Below are 19,834 nucleotides of genomic sequence, written 5' to 3'. Positions count from 1 at the left end.
TAACAATATAAACATGGTTTTTTTTTGCTCCCCGTAATTTTTGCACAGAGTTAGACTGTGGTCTAAGTTAAACCTCAAATTCAGAATACGGGCCATAGTATCAATACACTGCTGACATGGTTTATTGGAGTTTGAAGCTGAGTTGCAAAATAAATCTTTATTTTCTTCTATCCTGACAGGGTCCAATAATGTGTTAAAGATCATGGATTATTCAAATAAGGATGGAATGTTCCGTTCCGTGGAGAATAGATCGGTGACGTGGAAAGGTTGGAATATAGAATTTGATTTTATTTTGATCTTATTTTATTTCTGCACTCAGCATAAATATGCAACATAACATCTAGGTGATACAATTAAGTTTTACAAAACAATTTAAGCGATACAAAACAATTTAAGCAATATCATAGCAAATAGATGAGTTTTTACAGGAGCAAATGTAAGGAATAAGATAAGAAAGAAACTATTCGGTACGACATAATTACTATTGATAATGAATTAGGATAGATTTACAAGAAAGAGGCGAAGAAGAAGAGGGAGGAGGGGAGGAGGAAAAGGAGAAGACGAAGAAGAAGAGACAATAAGAAGAAAAGGACGATGATGACAACGAAGGGGGAGGATGAAAAAGATCGAGAAGAATTTTTAAAACAAAGAGAAAAAATCAAATGCAGAGCAATTACAAATACAACACCACAAACAAACATGACTGAAAACAACAGAAACCGATAGTAGACGAACGTTGAAAATAAAGTAAGATAAATGTTGGGAAATGTAAGAATATTACGAGGAGATTCAGAATATGAAAAGCGGGTTGAAATATAGAAAAAAAAATCATACTATGATGTTTACACTCTTCAAAATGTTGGGCAACATTTACTGTCCACACAACAATTTGTTAAAACTTTATCCAATTCTCAGAAAACTACACAGTATTGGTTGGAAACTAGCCAGAGTTGTTGTGTGGACAGTACATGTTGCCCAACATTTTAAGAATGTATTTTAAAATTCATGGTGATCACACTGCGTTTTTCCGAAAAAAAAATACTTGCAGATGGGAGGCAACCTGTCGATGGGATCACCTACCAACCCATTTTTGAGAGAGTTTCCTTTGGTGTTCAGATCGTCATCTACTCTCTGTCAGGAGTCGGGATCGTGTTATCACTCATCTTCCTCGCACTCAACATCTATTACAGGGAGTATAGGTATGTTTTGAAGGGAAATATTACCTCGCCATGGTGATATGCCACAGTCAAACCGCAAAACCAACTCCAAACCAGTCAAACTGTTTCGAATTAAATAACAGCGGTCGGTTCGGAGTCGCTTTCGTTTATATTACAAGATGGAATTTGCACCGCGACGCGACACAGTCAATGGATTAGAAATGCCAGCCAGATGACAATGAACAACTGGGAGGGTCTTTATCGAGAATTTATTTCGTCCTTAGTTTCGGAGCTAACGAAAAATTCAAAAGTTGTTTGTCCTGAGTCCAGGGTCCCGTAACACAAAGCTTAGCGTTGAATAGCAAATGTGAAAGAACACTTCTGATTGGTTCCTGGTCAGTGTTTTGAACCAAATGCGCGTTTAACATATTGATCTTGATTGGTCAGTCCATTTAGCGATTGATCGCTAATCTTTGTGTTACTGAGCCCAGGACGATGGTAATGAAAATGATTATCCATATATTTCATATTGCGCCATATTTCTGTTTAAAAGTCCAGGAGTCCAGGACCGAACTTCTGTTTTCAATTCACCAATTTTCGACAAAGTCCTGACAATAATTTTTTATATTCTTGAGTTCGTCAAGCGTTGTTTAAGTATTTCTTGGACGTTCTTGATCAATTTGAGAAAATATGCAACAAGGAAAACAAAGCAAAATTAACTTCTTGGTTTTTTTTTCAGAACGATCAAAATATCAAGTCCGATACTTAACAACCTAATCTTTATCGGTTGTCTGATGCTTTACATTGCTACCGTCATTCCTGGGCTCGACTCATCGTCTTACAGCGAACGTAGTATCGTCGTTCTGTGTCACGTACGTTCAAGCCTACGTAAATTCCTCTTCATATTGTCATATCAATTCCCATAATATATTGAGCTTAGTTGGCCATCACCTGATTATCCTCTTTTCTGATTCACTCAGATCTATTCGTTATAATCGTACAACTATTTATCGTAGGAAGAAAACATACTTTAACTACCACGCCCAGCATCGGAATTATGTTTGTCAATGTGAATCTGTCATCATATTTTATTTCGATTATCCCTTTTGGCGACCCCCCCCCCCCACCGATGATATTTTTTCAAGTAGCGAAAAGAAAAGCGTGCAATCGTAATAAAATATCAGTTTTTATAGACCACTTTTAATTATTATTATTATAGAAAAATACTCATGTCCATCTTATGATGGACAAACTTTGCTTTTTGATAGGTTCCTCATATTTCACGATATTGCATTTCTTTGTAAAACACTACAATTAGGCCTATGTATTTTGTTATCATATTCTCATAATTATGTTCAAGATGTATGTCATTGTGGAATGTGAAACAATAAATCAAATCAAATCAAATGACACACTCAAATACTTCCTCACCTTCATTTGATACGTTTTAATCAAACGGTTATTGAAACAATCCAAATGTGCCTCTCGTCATCACAAATATGCCATTGTCATAATTAAAAATATACTCATTGTTAACTTAGGTCCAGACGGGCCTCATCAGTATCGGCATTTCTCTATCGTTGGGGGCTCTCTTCAGCAAGACTTATCGTATCCATGCAATTTTCAAGAAAGCCGTGGAAAGACTCAAAAAGATTGTAAGTTTTGTAAAGTGTGAACAGACAAGCAATTCCAAACTACTGAAATTAACTCGGTTGATTCTTTCTCTTTTAAGACCGGAATTTCATGGGGTTTCTTCATCGAGGTTAGGTATAGAATTTGGTAATATACTCACCTGTATCTGTAAGTAACTTGTTTCGGGCGATGTGGGCATGCGATAAACGTGACTATTTTTGTTGAGTATTTTAAGTTGTATAATTTTATTGGACCTTGTATTCAAGACATGTTTATATGGTCAAATTGTTGATGAGAATTAACTTGTCGAATATTCTATTTTGTTCTTCCGTATTGATGAAATTACTCAAGGTTTAATTGTATTTTTTCTTCTTTTTTCGCATTATTTTGTAGAACTTGCCAGATTCCAAGCTTATTCTTGGAGTTTGCGCATTGGTGCTTGCTGACATAATTATCATCATGCTTCGAGTAGTGGTCGATGACGTTCACGTGGCGTCACACTCTTTAAACGCTCAGGTATTATGTGCATGATGCAAAATATATAATTTTTTATTCCATGTACCGAATAAGATTTGCTGTATGATGTGAATGTGGTAATGTGTGGGTTTGCGCAGATGCACGAGGATGTGTGTATGTTTAGTGTGTGTGAGAGAGTGTGTTTTAAATCCCTTACAATCGGAGACGAGAAAGTGATTGCACCGGGGACATTTCGAAAACTGGAATGATCCCCGATGTTCTAGCCTCTCAACTGCAAATCGACGATAAATTGCCCCTAACGTCCTCGGTTACCGGTGAATTCCCAAATAGAATCGTTTCACCTGGAATACTAAAACGGGATTGTGTGTTCACACTTGCAGACAGTTATACAGAGTGGGTTTCTTTACCGTCCTCGTTGAGCAGAAATTGCTGCACACATGCACGTGTGTTAGGATGGGCTTTCTTACTTTAAAGATTGATATTAAAGCAGAAGATTCTCAATTTTTATCACAATCATCTTCAAGCGGTAGAGAATTCCAAATTTTTGTTCTTCTTTTTAGCTTGATTCGGCCGACCCGGACAAAGAATTGTACATCGTACCGACTGTGCGGACATGTGAATCATCCAATCAGATCATCTTTCAGCTCATCATGTACGGTATCAAGGGTATCCTTCTCATGTTTGGTATCTTCCTGGCCTGGGAAACCAGAGATGTGACCGTCTCCTATTTGAATGATAGTAAGGTCTTGACTAACTTCCATGTATTACCAACTTAAAGATCGCAGGCCGACGCGTCGCGACGGGCCAACGTCCACATGATAACGTCATACAAAATTATCAGTCCATTATCTCACCTTGCTCTCTGCATGTGTGATGTCTTTTTAGGAACTTGTAATTCAAAAGTTCCCATTAGGATTCTATTGCTATAGTTAATGATGGTGTCGAGCTTGTGTTCCCTTACAATATATTGTCGACTTAAGTGTTGTGCCGTCGGCAGAAAAAAAAAATTAGTGCCTCCTATATGTAAAATTTGTTACGCTTCCTGAATTTGCCACGCAGCAACATCAGCAACCTATGATCCCCAAACCGATATAAAAGTGAAAAGTAAATCTGTCTATTATTGGGAGGGTATAACATCAGTCATACCGGTCACTGTTGGCATTACCAAAATATTCTTTTATATTATCAGAATTGTCGTTACTATGGTTGTTATGTCATAATTGAACTATTGACATTTACTCGGCGTTCACGATCTTCGAGCTGAAGAGAATTGCCAACGCGTCAGATTATCCCCCCTCGTATCATTCAAACTTTAAAATAGTCGCAGAAATCTCTTCTGCTCTCCCCGGAATTTGACCGAAAGGTTATTTTTATCCACAATCCCAGGTAAATACATTGCGTTCTCCGTATATACGATAGCGGTGACGATGGCGATATCCGTTCCAATGATCAACGTGTTCATGTACCAGATCGATGTCTATTTCATCATCTTCAGTTGTGCCATTCTCTTTGCGAACACTACCGTTCTGTGTCTGGTATTCGTACCGAAGGTAAGGATGTTCGGAAAGGGCATTCACCATTTTCATTTTCAGCTTGAAATGACGAGCGGGGGGGGGGGGCAAGCAATGGTGTATGATTTTTTTTTTACATGACGGAGGGCGCTCGAGGCGAGCACAAAATTGCCCCTAATAACAACAAGAACAAGCGCTGAAATCCCGACCCTGTAAGCCTTGGCCTTGATGCCTCTTTATGATATTTTTGAAATTGCTTGTCCCATTTCTCTGTTTCCCCCTCTCTTTGTTTATGTATTTTTTCTTTATTATCATCATTTTAACTAAATGAGATCATGTCTGAATATTATTGATTTCGTTTTGATTTCGATGCTGATATTGCTTTTTTCTTGTTTTGTAACAATCTGATCATGTTATGAATAACGTTTTTTAAATGAATTACAAGGACAAATGCATCATATATTCAGTTTCAGATTTATTTCCAACAGAAATTACATAAATATTGATACAAATCATTTTCATACATTTATAACAAATATTTACGATACAAATAATTGTCATTATAATCATATTCAACAACATCAATGATAATTAACATATGAATATATATACAAAATATCGTACATTTTTGTAGACAAATTATATGTGATTTAAATAGAAGAAAGGTATCTGTGTAAATGGAGATTCACTCAAAAGCATAGCTTGTAAAATGTAAACCTCCCTAAAGGAAGAGAAAAGAGGAGAGAGACACATACAATGGTTGCTATTTGCCTACGGAGACTTACTGAATAGATTAAAAAAGATCAAGATATCCCACAGAATAACGTATAACGCGATGTCGGTTCCTTAAACACAGATTTGGCCATTGTGCTGCTGTCAGCTTGGTCATGGTGACTCTGATTCGAGTCAAATGACGCTGAGCTCTAGTCATATGACGCAGAAATCTTCTCGTGGGATAAAGAAAACTGAAAAGTCATCCAAGGCTCCGTCATCCCACCATGCCTTTCATTTCCGTTCTGCCGACGAGGGAATAAATCAGCTTACGGAGGAATTGGAAAAGGTGATTCTTTGATTGATTAAAAAAAATGATATTTTTCTTACCCTTATAAGAAAAAGTCAACGAGAAAGAAAAGTTGGCAAAATTTACAAATTGCTACATACAACGAAAGAGAAAGAAAATCGTAAATGTAATTAAATGTATAGGCTAACTGGTCGAAAAGAATAAATGTGTAACTGGTCGTAGCATCCCAGCTTCTCCTTAAATTCATTATTCAATGCACCAAGCTTTTTAATCATACAATTATTTTCAGGATATTTACAATTCAGTACTAAATTGATGTCGCTTCTCGACACTTCAAATCTCATGTTTACTTCAATTCATATCGACACATTTCAAACATATTCTTTTCTTTTCAAAATATAGAAACGACAAGAACTGACAGCCCTTCGAATTGAGTATGAACGACTCTCTTCAGTGGTCTCTTAAGATTGCGAGGGATAACATAGAATTATGTTATAATAGCGGATGTACTAACCAATCCCATCATGCAACATTTGCATCATCCCATTATCGATAATTACGTCATCCCATTTTCGAAGTTGTGTGTATGTTTTTTTTATTAATATAACTTCCTCATTAATCAGTTTGATTGAAGAGTATGGAGAATTTTGAGTTTTATATACAGATTATAAGTTTATTTCCGTAATTTAGATTTTTGCTGTTGTACCCGGATTCTGTTCTGTATTTATCCCTTCGTGATTATAAGTTGTTAAAAAAAATTTGAGCAGATTAATTTTAAGTTTACATTTGAAATTCATGTATATTCCTTTTCTCACCATGTTAAAATGTTAATGTGTTAACTTGAAACAATTAAGTTTTAATGTCATGTTATATATATATATTTTTTTTTTACATGTGATATGAGGAAGAAATAAATATGATTTAAAACAAAAAATTATCGATGATTACGCGTGTTAATATGATTCTTTTTTTAATTGTATTATACCATGTCTTTATAAGGAGAAGTATGGCAATGCTTTATTGTTTAAGACTACATCATATCAACTCGCCAGTCTACAACTTGCTCAAAATTCTGTTGCTCGGGTCCTCAGTGGAAAATCTCGTTTCGCCCATTATCACTCCAATTCTTAAAAGTCTTCACTGGTTACTGGTATCTAAAAGAATAGAATTCAAAATCTTACTCCACACATGGAAAGTATTTACATGGTCTGTCTCATATATACCTTCAAATCCTCATCTCAAAGTACACTCCCGCAAGAAATCTCCGCTCCTCCACTAACAAAGAGCTAAATGTACAGAGAACAAATTTAACCCAAGGAGAAAAGGCATTTGCATCTTCAGCTCCATCTCTCTGGAATGCTCTTCCACTGAAGATCCGAACAATTTAATCTCTTGAAGCATTTGAAAAGTATTCAAATCCTTTCTGTTTTTCTCTTACTTTTGTTAAATGTGTTTTTTTCCTAACCCTCTGGCCTCGGAATAGTTTACTAGATAAATGGCGCATAATAAATGATGTGTATTGTTATTATCATTAATATGGATGTATGTTTGGGGATACTCAAGCTAGTGAGAGTGGGAGGAAGGGGGCTGGTCGAGGGACCAGGAGATCGTTTTACTCATTGTTCTATAAAGATGTTTGTCGATTTATTTGCGGAGACTTCCGGCTTCGCATATTTTTTTTTTATGTAAACTGAAATATATTTGTCTTTTGACGGTTAATAAGAATTGATTACGAAGGGGCGGGGGGGGGGAATTCTCACACTCTTTAGTTCTACATTGTTGATAATTTTTACTCTTTTTTTGTTTGTTTGTTGGGTGCATTATTTTCTGCCTGTTTGAATACTGTATGTATAAATGTTAATGCTCGGAATGTTTCTTTATGATTCTGTCTATAAAAAGCACTATACTTGCAGCTAGTGAAATTGCACTGTAATTTAAATAACAAGAAGAATTGAAACCTTGGAAGCAGTATTCATGGGAAATAATATGATTAATCACTAACTTAATTTTCTGGGTAACAATGTTTTAAAGGTAGTTAGGGATTTTCGTCGCCAAAATTTTCCCTACTAAATTTACCTTCTGATTTTCTTTTGCATATCTACTCGATTACGATTGGGAATCGGTTTCAATTAAATTTCCTAGCAGACTTATGAGTGCAATAGGTGTATTATTATCACATCCAACTACAACATGTTATTCTTTTATTACCATATAATTAAATCACAACTGTTTAATGTTTAATTAAGGAAAAGATTTTCTTTATCCCAATGTTGGAGTAATAAAGTCTATGTGAAATTATGATATTGTTAAGAGTAAATTGATTTCTGAAGAGGCCGATGTCAGGGCTCCTTTTTCATTAAGACTTGTTATAATAACAAATGCAGTATTTCTACAGCAAATTTACGATCAGCCAATCAGATTGAAGGATTCCAGTAGCGTTATTAGAACAGGTTTTATGAAACGGGTGAGCACCTGGAATGAAGATACAGGAGAAATAATCAGCCGGGGGGGGGGGGAGACGATTGTGAGGATGGTTTCGACGTGTGAGGATGCAACTACTGTAAGTGACCGGCGAGAGAGAGAGGGTGCATGCAGACGGTGAGAGATGAAAACAGAGAGAAGGGAGAGGGGAAAAGTGGGATAAAGCAAGTGAAGGGAAGAAGAGAAAAGAGAAAGCATGATAGAAAGAAGAGAGGGGGTGGGAAGGGGATACAACCGCCAAAATAAAATTGATAGCAGAAATGATGATGAAGAATTCGAAGCATTGACCACTGAATGCTGTTTTCCTATTGACTTTATACAGAAACCACCAAGTTGCAATAGCAATGGGTTAACTGTCCAGGGGCCGTTTCATAAAGCTGTTCGTATTAGTTAAGAGCGACTTTAAGAAAGACTGGTGATCCTTTCTTACGTGCTTAACCATCGCCAGTGAATATATCATTTACCACAAGAAAGGATCACCAGTCGTTCTTAACTTACGAACAGCTTTATTAAACACCCACCAGTCATTACTTATCTTGTACATTATTTTGGACTAAATACATTATGCAAAGTAGTTGCACTGGGCTAAGCATATCTCGTCATCCATCGCTCCCGGGCCTTCCCTATTACTATATCATAATATTTTTTTAACGGAAATAAATAAATCTAAATCTTACTACTACTACTACTAGTGCTGTAGTGTGTGGTTGAAAAGTATGGGCAAGGAGGGAGTGCGTGTGTGTGCATTTGAGAGGATAGGTCGGGGAAGGAACTGTAGTGAGAGGAAAATAATGTGATGGAACTGGTGTGTGTGTTTGAGAGGAAAGATGGGGGAAGGAACTGGAGTGAGGGGGAAATATTGTGATGGAAAAAGTGTGGGTGGGTGGGTGTTTGAGAGGAGAGATGGGGGATGAAACTGGAGTGAGAGGGAAATATTGTGATGGAAAAAGTGTGTGCGGGTGGGTGTGTGTGTTTGAGAGGAGAGATGGGGAAGGAACTGGAGTGAGAGGGAAATATTGTGATGGAAAAAGTGTGTGTGGGTGGGGTGTGTTTGAGAGGAGAGGTGGGGAAGGATCGAACTGGAGTGAGAAGGAAATATTGTGATGGAAAAAGTGTGTGTGGGTGGGTGTGTGTGTTTGAGGTGAGAGATGGGGGAAGGAACTGGAGTGAGAGGGAAATATTGTGATGGAAAGTGTGTGTGGGTGGGGTGTGTTTGAGAGGAGAGATGGGGAAGGAACTGGAGTGGGAGGAAAATATTGTGATGGAACAAGTGTGTGTGGGTGTTTGACAGGAGAAGAGCTAGAGATCAGGGAAGGAAATGGAGTGTGTGGAAAACATTGTGACGGAACAAGTGTGGGTGTGTGTGTTTGAGAGGAGAGATGGGGGAAGGAGCTGCAGTGAGAGGAAAATATTGTGATGAAACAAATGTGGGTGTGTGTCCTTGAGAGGAGAGATGGGGGGTGGAACTGGAGTGAGGGGGAAATATTGTGATGGAAAAAGTGTGTGTGGGTGGGTGTGTTTGAGAGTAGTTGCACTGGGCTAAGCATATCTCGTCATCCTTCCCTCCCGGGCCTTCGCTATTACTATATCATTATATTTTTTTAACGGAAATAAATAAATCTAAATCTTACTACTACTAGTGCTGTAGTGTGTGTTTGAAAAGTAGGGGCAAGGAGGGAGTGCGTGAGTGTGCATTTGAGAGGATAGGTGGGGGAAGGAACTGTAGTGAGAGGAAAATAATGTGATGGAACTGGTGTGTGTGTTTGAGAGGAGAGATGGGGGAAGGAACTGGAGTGAGGGGGAAACATTGTGATGGAAAAAGTGTGTGCGGGTGGGTGTGTGTGTTTGAGAGGAGAGATGGGGAAGGAACTGGAGTGAGAGGGAAATATTGTGATGGAAAAAGTGTGTGTGGGTGGGGTGTGTTTGAGAGGAGAGATGGGGGAAGGAACTGGAGTGAGAGGGAAATATTGTGATGGAAAAAGTGTGTGTGGGTGGGTGTGTATGTTTATGAGGATAGATGGGGAAGGAACTGGAGTGAGAGGGAAATATTGTGATGGAAATAGTGTGTGTGGGTGGGTGTGTATGTTTATGAGGATAGATGGGGAAGGAACTGGAGTGAGAGGGAAATATTGTGATGGAAAAAATGTGTGTGGGTGGGTGTGTTTGAGAGGAGAGATGGGGAAGGAACTGGAGTGAGAGGGAAATATTGTGATGGAAAAAGTGTGTGTGGGTGGGTGTGTTTGAGAGGAGAGATGGGGGAAGGAACTGGAGTGAGAGGGAAATATTGTGACGGAACAAGTGTGGGTGTGTGTGTGTGTGTTTGACAGAGAGTGGAGGAGGGAATGGAGTGAATGGAAACTAAATATCACTGAAGGTGATTAATGACCCCGCCCTATGGCGTTACATGGTAATGGACCTTTGAATGCATTAAAAAAATGAATCTTGCATGTCTTTGCCCCAAGAGGAGTATTTGTACCAATTTTTAGGAGCAATAGCTAAAAACAAGGGAAATAGTTTGATACACAAAGATTTTCCTGGATTTCTGGCAAAAATATGTGGTAACCATGGCAATGCCATCTCAGACGAATGCAAAAAAAAGTGTCTTGCACATCTTGACCTAAGAACCAATGTTTGCCAAATTTCATGAAAATTGATGAAGTAGTTTGAATCGCAATGTTTTTACCTAAATTTCGCCATAAATTTGTTGTAACCATGGCAACACAATATCTGACACATACAAAACAAATGAGTCTTGTAAAGACCTGAAATACCTAAACTACCACAAAGAAATAATGGATAAAATCAAATGCAAAGAAAATTTCAAAATATTTCTTTTATTCTTGAAAATAATTTGAAGGCATTCTGTATCTCTGCATCTTCCAGCAATAACACATGTATGAATCATGCCAATAATATCAATATAAAAACAATATATTGTTGATAAAAACCTCATTGCATACAATCTAAAATTAGTAACATGAACTAATAAATGAGATTCACATATCTTTACAACAGTTACAGATACCGGTAGTTAGATACAAATTTGCAGAGGATGCTTTCAAAAGATATGATTCATCACAAAATAACCAAATCCTTATTGAAAGATTTAGAAAAAAAAGAAGCAAATCCTATCAGGCCATCAATCAACATTATAAAATGAATAAAATAAACATTGGTTTATTTCGATATAGCATATCTGTTGACCAGCAAACTAATGGAAATACATCACCATATTTCATATTTGATTTTTGGAAACAATTCTTGAAAAGTCAAATAGTTTCAGTTTGGACCTACAACGAAAACACAAATACAATATCCTATTTTTCTCATGAACAAGAAAACTTAGGTCACGATGGCAGGTCCAATACATCCTAAACTTCTCCAATAAAGAAATAGCACACATTTTACTATACAACTAAAGTTACAACAAAAAATACACACAATATACCTTTGTACAGAAGTAATTGATTACATTTTAATTCTTCACCTTCTGGCACATTTCTAAAAAAAAAACATCCCTCTGTACCTCTCAATAAGTAACTAAATAGAACATGTACCAGAAACTGTATCATCATTATTATTACTATACCTTTTAAAAGTACATTGGCCCATAAAAAAAATCTTGATGTTAATGGTAAAGTTTGGTTAGGTTAATGTGATTGAAAAAAAATTCTCAAAATGATAGCAAAACGGCTATTAATGTGGCAAACAATTTGCATTTGCTGTAAGGTCAATCAACTGACTACAATCTGCTGAAAATTTGATAGAAAATTGCACTGAATTTACCATAAACGATTTTTTATTATTTTCTTCAGGAAGTATCGTAAAAAATACTATTCATTGCAGATCAGAAATTACATTCTTGCAAGAGCAAAAAAAACAAACTTTGCTCTATAGTCTTTATACTGCATGATGTCAGCAATGTATGTAGTTGCTAAAACCAGTGCAGGATTGCATTTAGTGGAAAAATACCCTTTGTCCATTTTCTATAATTTGATTAAGTATAATAAAAAGTTTGAAAGTGTCAAATCAACATGTAAACTTAGTAAATGCACATCGCATTTACAAGTCGAGGAAACTTACCATAATGTAATAGAATTGCAATGAAAGCTCAATAATGTTCTACAAACAAAATAAATACCTCAACAAATGTTTGTGTATCATCATATTAGGTACTATATAACATTGTCAAAACATTTTCTCCCATTTTAGAAATCATCAATAATAGACTGATCAATGTAAAAAAATGGTAAAATCTTTAACAGCATCGGTTTTCACAAAACCTGAGGCTCATATGGAGCTTGTTTCAAAATAATGTTTTTCCAGGCCTATTCTGATGTTCTGATTTTTATTTGTTTGAAATAAATACAGCCAGTGTACATCAAACAAATAGAAGTTTAATTTGCCAATTTATTTCATTCAAAAAGTCAAAAACACTTATTTTATTAGGAGACTGAGGGTGAAAAAATATTTTACGGAAAGCTATGAAAATAACAAATTACCAATACACAATTCTGTGTTAAAAAAAGGATGTAATAAGGTTCTGTTTTTATTTCTTTTTTTTAATCTTTAGAAATCAACAATTACAAAAGATACACTGGATAGGTGGTCCATCAGATGATATTCTGTAAGAAGAAAAGTGATTCCTATCAACAAATTTTCAGCTTCAATAATTAGATAAAATAAACTGCTGTATGATTTTTCATGACATTGATGCATATGGAGAAATTCTTCAATGTTACATAAATACCTATTAGACAGTTGCATGTCATGTGCTGGAATGTTAGAAGTTTTATTTCTTTATCTTACCAAAATAAAATTAAGTACAACTCAGATATTTAAATACAGTAATATATTTATGTTTCATTCTGCATTATATGAGTCACATTGCAAAATTTGTCGGTCTGAAGGCAAACTTTTACTTGGAAAAAGAGAAAAACACATTTTAGAGTTTGGTCATACTTAAGAAATATACTGACAGAATTCTTATTTGTGTAAAATTTGAATCAAGCAGAGACAACAGTACATAACCTTCACTACAGAACTAATTCGAAGAATAATTCAATCTATCTCAGTCTGAATCTAAAGGGACTCGAAACCAATATGAAATGTGTTAAAACTATCTTACCGTGATTCAAAACGGGCCAAAATATGATCCAATTCTAACCTATTATGCATACATATGCACAAAAGCAGTATACTGGAAGAGTGAACTGTGACACGACATATGCTCCTGCGACAGTTGCTTTGGGCTTAATTTTGTCAAAGATGTAGGATTGGGGTTTCAATAGGGTTTTGTGCTTGATTTGGGTAAAGTGTTAAACCTAAATTGAAGTTGGTCATTCCACTGGTGTGTGGAATTGCGAGTGGAGCAATTGTTGCCAGGGCAAATTTAATGGAGGCGTGTGAACACCCATAGCCCTACAAAGAGGTTTTACATTAAACAAATCTTTGGTAATTCTGAATAAGTGGATACAAAACACATTAGGATACTTCAAGCTTGGTGTTGACCTTTATATTTTGATATTAGGCCATGCGTTTTGAGTTGGGCCCATTTCCGTTACAACTCAAATTTTCTTCGAAAATCGCACCATTTTATACAATTGTATTTTTTTCTTAGGTTTGACATCCTTTACCCATAAAAGTATATATATTCTGAAAGGAAATTGTCTGAGGAATTCAAAATGCAACCAGAAAAGGCATAGGGTAATGTCATAAAAAGTTAAAGGTCAAAATATGTGGAAAACTGTAAAAAAAATACTTCCCAATAAATCTGAGAATCGGATAAACTTTACACCCTATAGGGAAATAACATGCATATTTCAATTCTTTAGAGTGAGACCTTTCCAGTGATATATAACTTGTTGGGGATAACTCTACCAAAATAACTGGGCGCAATCATCTTTTAAGACCAAATTTCACATCACAATTTTTGCGGGTAAATATGTATCGATGCTTGATTTACCCCTAACACATTAATTAGTATTGCCTTTAGTTGCATAAATACACTTGCAAACACTAACCAGTATATTATAATATATTTACTGTGGTTATTATGAATTAAAAATTATTTAATTTGACTCAAATTGTGGGATTTGTCACCTCTTGGCTCAAAGACCGGTGGACCACAGGTTGACAACTGAGAGTCAGGTTTAACATATAAATATAGGAAAAATGTGAATGCACAATGAAAAGTTCTCATTACTGCTTAAGCTTATTTAAAATTAGTGTCAACAAAAACAACTGACAAGTTATAAATAAATCCAGACACCTGGCAAAAATACTTTATGTTATTTTAGAGTATTTTATTTTAAATATACCCTCTTGCTCAACATTCTGCAGGACATGGTCTCTTGGTACTGGGTCAATTGAATGTCAATGCACAGAACATACATGTATTTCTATGGGTACATTTGCCTCTGTTTAATCTTTGTACCAGTTTCATTCTCAAGTAGTTTTTTGTTTATTTTTTTTATAATTTGGAAAAATATTCTCTGAACACTTTTGTGCCAGCCAAATATGTGTCATTTACTGATTTATAGAAGCAGTGTGATGTAACATTAAGAAAAAAGTAAATAGAATCAGATGAGGACTTTATTGCAACAAACAAGTTTTCATTAATTAAAATTGCATAAAAGGTGTATTTGTATCTATTATGTTACCAGAGTAATCTGAAGATTCTGACACAAAGTTGTGCCATCAGTCTACGCTCTCAATATTGAAACCATGAGGTCATAATTATTAAAACAATAAATTGATTTATCTCTGAAGCCTTTAATTAGTTTGTGCTTTTCTTTTTGAAATTTATGCAGCTTCTAAATTTTATTCAAGGTGTAACCCACAACTGTATTTTATCTCTCCTTATTTCCTATACATCAGACAGTCACAATTTCAATCATGTTAATTTCATGTTTTACATCAATTAAACTAATTAGCTTAATTAGGTACCCTTTAAACTTAAAAGTTCAAATTTGACCCACTTATGACTGAAGAATAAGCTAGTGAGCTCCAAAACTGTTACATATTTTAGGTAGGGGAAGGCGGGGTAAGTTGTGACAGTTTTTGCTTTTTGCATGTTAGAATTGATATGATTAATAATCTCGTCGAAATAAGTACCTTGCTTTGAAATTTAATACTTCTGAAATATTTTCCACCTATATATAACTTTCTATCCCCACACTGAAAGTCATCGTGACCTTTGAAAAAAACGATGTCAAATGGCTCAACTTGCCCCATATATGGGGTAAGTTTGAGCCACCTTCTGGGGTAAGTTGAGCCACAAAAACTATGTACAAAATGTATGAGGGGAGAACCAGCATGTCAATTTTTTGTTTAAAGTCTTTTCACTTGCTAATTCTCTATAAATACTAACATCCTTTAAAAGGAAAAGAGCAGTCATGTAAATTTGCTCCTTTCAGCCAGCATTTCAATCGATTTTTATGGTTTGTTTGTTTTTTAAGATACATTACCATAGGAATTACCATGGCTCGACTTGCCCCATGCTGTTTGGCTCAACTTACCCCAGTCCGAACTTAGTGCGATAATTTTGTATCCACACATTTATTATGCATCCATCATATAAAAGACTATGACAAGAATGAAGATCCATACCTGGACTAATAATGTTGTTATCACGTCTTTATTATATTCAAAGACGTGTGTGTTTATAAAGCACTTATCTATTTCACACTCTTTTTTACTTTTTTGGCTGAAATTCATGTTTTTCCCTCTAAAAAACTTCTTTTTGTTTCAAAGTTGAAAACAATGTGGTGGGGTTAGGGGTTATGCTATGGGTCATCAATACATGACACCACCACAATGTCTGACTCATTCATTATTGGCCTGGGGCTGGTGGCTCAACTTGCCCCTATGCTCAACTTACCCCGCCTTCCCCTACTGTGATGTTACACATTTAGTTTCTTAATGAAGTGAAAATTTATGCTCCCCTCGTCTACCACCATGCAAAAATGGCCAATCGATGTTACATAACTGCTAATTACTGGTAAACGAAGTAATCTCAAGTATTTCTTTTTCTTTTAAGTAATTGGTATAAAGATTCCCTTTAATATGATACCAAATATACCCATGTAGCACATGTATTTCAAGTTTTATACCATTAATTATTTCTGTGCTTGTCGTGCAAATGTAACGATACCACCTATATGCGGGCCCAGCTTAAAATGCATGGCCACTAGGATTATTTTTCATCAACTTAGTTCTACATAAAAAAAAGTTAGTCATGGGTGATTCTCACCAGGTATTGAGCTATCAAAACAGTTTCTTGCACATGTATTTCATTTAATTGGGAAAAGAGCTAAATCAGCTGTTATCTTTTCATTTGACTAGACGATGAATCAAGGAATATTCCATCTGAATCAGTTTTTGTACAAAACACAAATTCACTACATTGTGTCACACGGAAACTATCCCATTGGACAGAGTCACTGTAGCCAGGAGAGCATTTCATGAAAAAATAAAGGCTGTCATTTTCACTGACAATTGTTATAGGCTACTGAAATCTGTGCCATCGATTGGCTAAGAACAAATTAAGCAGTGACAATCACAGACAAGAAGCTTCATGAAACACTCTCCCAAACTTTTACCACTGAGATTCAGAATTATCTCCCGCAGCAATTATGCAAAATATAACCAATTTTGTTTTAATAGCTTTAGAAATGGACATACTGAAGCTTTTCGACATGCCCTCATCGGAGTAAAATCGCATTAATGACTAAAACGCTAGAGCAAAACATTATATAATAGAACCAAAACTAGACAATGGATGCTAAATGGCGAGCCGTGATAGGCTGTCAAGTAAACAACCAAATTTTTACTATATGCAGTTCTACAAGCAAAGTTGTACCATATGCAACAGGAAGACAAATTTTGCACTGAAAAAAAGGGTCATTGGCTTAGTGCTGTTGAGGTACTCAAATCAACATAACTATTAAGTTACTTTAACACATATTAAAAGGCATGGTTCACATGTGTATGTGTGTGTTAGAGGGGGCGAGGGGAACTCGTTTTGTACGATGAGGTAGCTAGCTTGCAACAAGTACACACAGTGGCTATCTACACGTAAGTTACTAATTCTATGAACAAAACATATAAGCTGCACTGGAATTTGATTGAGGCTTACTTTCCATATGATTTTTCTCTGGTATGCAATAAAAATAACTACATACAGTCTACCAATGTAACATAAATGAAGCTACAAGGAACATTTTCAAATATTGCAATGACTGTCTAATAAACATTTCAAATGTTCTAGTGACCATCTAGCAAAGAAACAAAATCAGAGGGATGTTATAGGGCAATATCATTAATCATGAAGAATTACAGTGCCCTGGACTGCATAATGCTTTTGAGAACCAGTGATTATGAAAATAAATTACTAAAATGCCAAAACACATCTGGCCTTTTTTCAGAAAAATAAAATAATCTGCTACATTTTTTTAAAACATAAAATGGCTATTCATGCATGAGGAAATTTTCAAAGTCTATTCCATAACACTCTCTAACTTGGCAGTAATTATGTTGGTACCCATTTCTTAAGAACGGTTGCAAAAATCAATTATGAGATAATCTTTTTTTTTTCTATAAATAAAAAGTCTATGATATGCAAAATCTGGGAAGGGGATTATGTCAGTTGCCATTTTCATGGATTATTTCTATATTTTTTTTTCAGTTATTGGTGTGATGAAGATGATTTGTCTTGCAGCTGAAGATGTGCATGTGGTACTTGTAGGTTTCCCTGGACCACAGTAACAGTTTCAAGACAATCTGCAACACACAGGCCGGACTGCACCACAGAGCATAATAAGAAAACAGATTTAGTTCATGAAAAACAAAAACAACTTTTTATCCCGGGGATGTAATCTCTGAAGTAAGGTACTCCACCACATTCCAAAAATTTAGGAAGGTTGAGCAAAATTATTATGGATATCTTAACCCTATTTCTCCCGGGGGGGGGGGCCATAATGGCCCCCCCCCTCAACAATTTTCGCGATATATCTGCTGCGCGAAATTTTTTCACCTCGCAGCTCACTGACTTTTTACATTCAAGTCTCGCGCAAATTTTGAGACCAAAGTTGTGATGCCCGGGTACGCGGTTACGACATTACGCAACATTATGCAAGTGCATGTCAGACCCGAAATTGCTCATAAACGTGATTTCATGTACAAATCCAATGCAAATTGCGTATTTAGCCAAAATTCATAAATGTATCATTATTTCTACTTTTACTGATTAAACTTAATTAATTTTGCCTTTTTTATGATCAGAATTATGTCTGGAACAATTTCCATTGAAAAAACAATAAAAAACAAAAAGTAAAAAACAAAGAAATACATAAGAAATTCATAAAACAATAAAATACATAAGAAATTTATTTCCAAACCAACATTTTTTTGAATTACGATTGTTAAGAATGCTACAAAGAAAATTTTTACCAAAAATTAGCATTCTAAGAGCTTTATTTAGTGAATTAGAGCAAAAAGTATGATTTATGCATAAATTAGCATAATCAAATCATATAAAAAAAATCATTATTTTGGAAAATTTTACCAAACAGCCTTGTAGATTACATCGCACACTACCAGCGTGCAAATTTTTGCGTCGCTCGCGCGATCGGCGGCTGAGATCTTAAGGGGGGCCATAATCCCCCCCCCCCCCCCCGGAATGACAAGAATCAAAATACCCCGGGAGATTTAGGGTTAAAAAATTAAAATAACAGCTTGATTTATTTATCAATTTTCCATGCAATACAGATAGTAGCCCGGCTTTAAACCAAGGTGCTGGTTGATTCCGGCGCTCGGTGTGTTCAGTATGAAAGTATTACAAAATATATATTGTTACAATTCTGGTAAAAAGGGTAAATTTGTGAAGCTGGTGGCGATGTGAATAGCTCTTGGATCCGGCAGGCACTCTAAATATTAAATGTAACTTTTGTTATTTCAAAATAATTTGTCTTTATATTTATGTTTCATCAACCCTTACATACATTGCAACATGGAAGGACAGGCACATTTGCTTTGACAATATTCCCTTGAAAACTATCAACTGAAGCTGCCAAATAATAATCACACACAACTTCACAAAAACAGAGAAAATTCGCACAATAAACATAAAATACCCATTGACCATTACGGACAGTGTTTGCTGATTAAATTTGCTTAAAATATTTTCATCTTTTTCTTATTCTATAACTTGAGCACCATTTGAAAATTCTATTTACAGATTTTACAATTATAAAATTATAAACATAGGATATTTCACACAGTTGTGGCTACTACTAGAAATAACTCTGATAAAACTCACAACAAAGATCTTTACATACTCCTCGGTCAAGACTCAAGACTAATAGAACCTCGCTTTCATGACTTCCCAACATTCAGTTTGGAAATAATGTTAACCATTAACAAGTAGGTCCCTACATCTTAAAATATTTACCTCTGGTGTAAATATGCGATTTTTATTCAGAGGCTGAAAAAATATGTGAAAAAGAGAACAAAAATCTCAGCAAAATGCCTCCATTTCTGTTTCTCAATTATAT

The 19,834-nt window shown here is 35.6% G+C and overlaps 1 protein-coding gene across 1 annotated transcript; it reads left to right on the top strand.

Annotated features, from left to right (window-relative positions):
* Positions 1-190: 190 nt before the first annotated feature.
* On the top strand, positions 191-6,363 carry LOC121429174 (gamma-aminobutyric acid type B receptor subunit 2-like). The gene is made up of 9 exons (XM_041626108.1): positions 191-266; positions 1,049-1,199; positions 1,897-2,029; positions 2,699-2,812; positions 3,183-3,305; positions 3,827-4,004; positions 4,653-4,816; positions 5,634-5,837; positions 6,201-6,363. Exons 1-9 carry the CDS (start codon positions 203-205, stop codon positions 6,261-6,263), a joined length of 1,194 nt encoding a protein of 397 aa, XP_041482042.1. The 5' UTR covers positions 191-202; the 3' UTR covers positions 6,264-6,363.
* Positions 6,364-19,834: the final 13,471 nt, after the last annotated feature.

The sequence above is a fragment of the Lytechinus variegatus genome, chromosome 15 (assembly GCF_018143015.1).
Source record: "Lytechinus variegatus isolate NC3 chromosome 15, Lvar_3.0, whole genome shotgun sequence".
In the NCBI taxonomy this organism is placed as follows: domain Eukaryota; kingdom Metazoa; phylum Echinodermata; class Echinoidea; order Temnopleuroida; family Toxopneustidae; genus Lytechinus; species Lytechinus variegatus.
This window is presented reverse-complemented; position numbering and strand designations above follow the sequence as displayed.